This window comes from Eimeria acervulina, genomic scaffold, assembly GCF_000499425.1.
Source record: "Eimeria acervulina Houghton genomic scaffold, Eah_scaff296, whole genome shotgun sequence".
NCBI lineage: Eukaryota > Apicomplexa > Conoidasida > Eucoccidiorida > Eimeriidae > Eimeria > Eimeria acervulina.
The window spans coordinates 34071-37867 of NW_013549906.1; the positions used below are offsets into that span (position 1 = coordinate 34071).

Consider the following 3797-nt stretch of genomic DNA (forward strand, 5'->3'; position numbering starts at 1 on the left):
GGTCCGAGCCAACCGTTTGAATCTCTGCAATCCTTTTCTCCTTACTCTACTGCCCACCCGATTGCTTACAGCGAGCTCCATTGCTCCGGTCCTGAGTTCCTTCTCCTCGGCACAGTCGGCCACCGACTGCCTCTCTCAAAGGAACAACCCCTCTTGAGCAGCTAAAGAGCTGCGACCTTACCGCTTGGCTTCTGTTTACCAAGGAATCACACTTCTCATACTTAACGACGTACACCGTATGTATTCGTCGGTCTAGCTTTTCTCAGTTTTGCCAGTGCCTGCTGCCTCGCCGATCTAGGGATAAACCTACATTACCATGCATGCCAGAAAGCTTCCATGGTCCCTATGCTCTCTAGGGAGGTGGCACTCTTAAATTGATATTGCTACTAAAGGCGTGTCTCTTCTTCTAGTAAACAGTTGGCGCCAGTAACCCTTTTTGGGTACATTTTCGGAAGTACACACCCAGAGAAGCACGGGATTCCTCCACTTTCACCGCACTGCGGTGCAGCTTGGGCTTGCCACTCTGAACTATGCTGCCTTAAAAGTGTAACGAGAGTCCTCATTTAGCCAGTGAACCGACGTGAGGTGCAATGGATCCAAAAGACTTGAGACAATTGTCCCCTACACTCCGCAAGCAACCTAAGCACAGCGGCACAGAAGCCGAAGCTACTGAAGAGAGGAGCAGGGCAGCTCCGAGTTGCACCGCACTTTGTTGCAGCTCCTGCTGCATGGCCTCCCCCCATGAAACAGTGATCAGGGCACCTGCTGATAAATGCATCAACACTTGAGACATTTGCTGCAGTTGCGCCTATGCCGATGCCTGGAGACTGAAGGTTACGTCATCTACATTGTGTGGATCCTCTATATCCCAACACTGTCCTCGTCTTATATCGAGGACAGTCGCCATACGCACAAACTTGAGACAGAACGTACGCCTACCCTATTCTATACGCAATGGATATATACACAGAGCTTACGGGAGAAAACTGCTACGGACAGTTATGACAAGGGAAATTTCAAATGAGGTATCCTAAAGACTCAGCAACCAAGACCTTCGGGAGATACGCGGTAAGGCATAAACCACCTTTAGGAGATGCTAGAAATCCTGTTGTATGCGGTGGACAAGAGGAGAGCATGCAATGCAGTTAATATGTCCGAGCCTCAGTTGCTTTCAAAGGTTTTCTTTAAAGTTACAATAAAAAATGATTGAGAAGATATTCACCTTTGGTCTTCTGGTGAATGCTCACAAACTGGTGTCGTACGAGCAAACGAGCATGGGGCCGGGAGTGGAACGATGAAGCGGCAAATGCTTTGGAGGCAGAATCTACGAGCAATTAAGACGTCAAAGTATTACTTTTACAGTCTGTTTGTGTTAAATTGTTTTATAGCCTCCCTTGTTCCCTCACTTTACCTTTATTTTGTATCCGAATCAACGGAGGGGTTCATCAGGGCCTTGTGAATTCTCTCTGTGCGGAGGCCTCAGCCTCAGCCTCAAGACAATTGTAATTTGTTGATTTTGATTTGAAGGATTTAACGTTGATGACCTTATTTGAAACTGCCCTCAAAGCATCGTCTGCCCAGCAACATTGCGTGGTGGCGTGGGCAGCCTTTTGTTAGGATGAACATCTCGAGTTCTTCATCATTCGGTCTTTTCAGCTAGTTTACCTTCACTGGCCCCTTTCTAGTCTTTCACGGGACCCAAATGGGTCATTGTAAGAGGAAGAAGAAGATACAATCGCTCCTGCGTGCTCTGTTCTGGCCCCCCGCCCCGATGCTGCAACACAAGCAGTACGCTTAGTATCCACAACAACAACAAAAGCAGCAGCAGCCACACAGACACCTCAGAATATGGGTAAGGCAAGCGACACTAATACATCTTCTACGAAGATGGATGCGGCAGTGGATCCTGCACAGTGGAAGGAAGCCCAGCTTACTGCGCCGGCTAACGATGCCCCTCTGCCTGGGGAGCAGCAGCTGCGGCATCACCTGAAGCATCAAAATAGTCGGTTACTGTCATGGAAGAAGGCCGCTTGGGTCGTCGTATTTGTTTTGTGCACTGCTGCCACGATTCGTCATTTTAGCTCTCCTAGGAAAACTCCCCTTATGTCTTCAGACAAACCCCGCAAGGGGTCTGAGGCAAAAATCGGTGTTGATTTACCTCCTGAGAGTGGAGATCGGCAGAAGCTGGAGGAGCAGAAGCAGGAACAGCAGGAGCAGATGCAACTGGGGGAGCAGGATCTGGACCGGAACGAGCAGCCGCAGGGGCACGACCAGCGCATGCGCAACGAGCAGGATCAAAGCGAAGACGATAGCGAGGAGGAAGAGCAGGGGGAGTACCAGCAAGGCGAGGGGGATGAAGATCAGGAGCTAGATGAGGCGTATCAGGGTGTAGAGGGCAAGGGCAAGCAGAAGAAGCGTAAGAAAGAGGAACAGGAGCACAAGCAGCTGGAAGAGCAGCAGCAGGATCAGGACGAGGATTCGCAGGAAGAGGAGGAAGACGAGGAGTGGGGGGAGGACGAACAGGAGCAGGATGAGTGGCTGAATGGAGGCTCGATAAAGCGCGGAGGGAAGGGGGATCCCAAGGATAAAGAGGAAGGATCAAATATGCGTGGGGCAGGGAAGGGGCGTCGTAAAAAGGGACCACGTAGCGATGATGAAACGCAAGAGAAGCAGGAAACGACTAGTGGCGATAACCCAATGGAAGAGGGACCTGGAGAGGAGGATGGGATGTCGGATGCAGAGAAGGAAGACAGTTATCAGCAAGAAGAGGACGAAGAAACTGCGACTGAGGGAGACGCAGAAGAGAGCGATGATCTAGAAGTTGATGGTATGGACGATGACGATGATTCTGGTGATGAAAAGGGGGAAGATGCTGGTAAAAGCAGCAGCGGCCAGCAGATCCAAGCCCTGGGACCGGAGGACTCTATACTGGAGCATTTGACACCTGTCTTTGTGTCCGCAAGGCCGTCTGATGGCACGCAGTGTGCGAAGGATAAGATCGTCACTGAAGCAGCAGAGGCGGTGCATATGCTTGAGGAGGAGGCGGGAAAGGAGGCTGCAGATGCCTTCATAAAGCTGCTGACGCAGAAAGTCCCCACGGAAGATCCCACGCAACTGTCCAGCGATGTGTTGAAGTCTGTTTTGGTTGAAAGAGCGAAGCAAAAAGCAGCTGTTTCAGCTCTGAGGGCTTTCCAAGCTCGCCGCTCACGAGAGGAAGCTCTCGCCCGTGTGATGCTTCAAGAGCAGATGCTCCGTGGGATTAAGGACCATGTAGAGAAGGGGTTGCCGCTTCCCACTTTGTTTACAGAGATGCTGGGGAATATTGAATGCCCTTTAGACTTGAAGAAAGAAACCGCAGTCTTCGAGGCCGCACAACGACAGTACGAGGAGTCGTTAGCAACGGAGAGCGGAGCGCTGCAGGTGCTGATGTTCGATATGATGGATGTTGGGGCGCATTTCCTCTCTGCAGATATCTTCGTGCGGGCAGCAAACATCCCCGCAGAGTGGAAGACGAAGCTTCCCAAATATGGAGACTTGGCGACCGCTCTCACTGATATTCGTGGTATCGCTCAGCCCAATAATATGATTCATGTGCCTGGCATGGCATCCACGATGGTGGAGGCGACGAAGGCAACTCTGGGCGACAAAAACTCAGCAGTACATCGCGTAGGAAGGCTTTTACAACTCGTTGAAACCCGTAAGAGAGCCCATTCCGGCTTCAAACTATGCGCCGACCCCCAACTGGACAACTCAACCGAAAAAATGGCTCTAGGCGCCCGAAGAAGAGCATTTGAACT

At 51.1% G+C, this 3797-nt stretch overlaps 1 protein-coding gene across 1 annotated transcript; it reads left to right on the forward strand.

Moving 5' to 3' along the window:
- Positions 1-1848: 1848 nt before the first annotated feature.
- Positions 1849-3797, forward strand: EAH_00031450 (hypothetical protein, conserved; the record flags this gene model as incomplete). Its single annotated transcript, XM_013396100.1, has 1 exon — positions 1849-3797. A coding segment is annotated over one exon (1949 nt), but the record flags the coding sequence as incomplete, so codon positions are not given.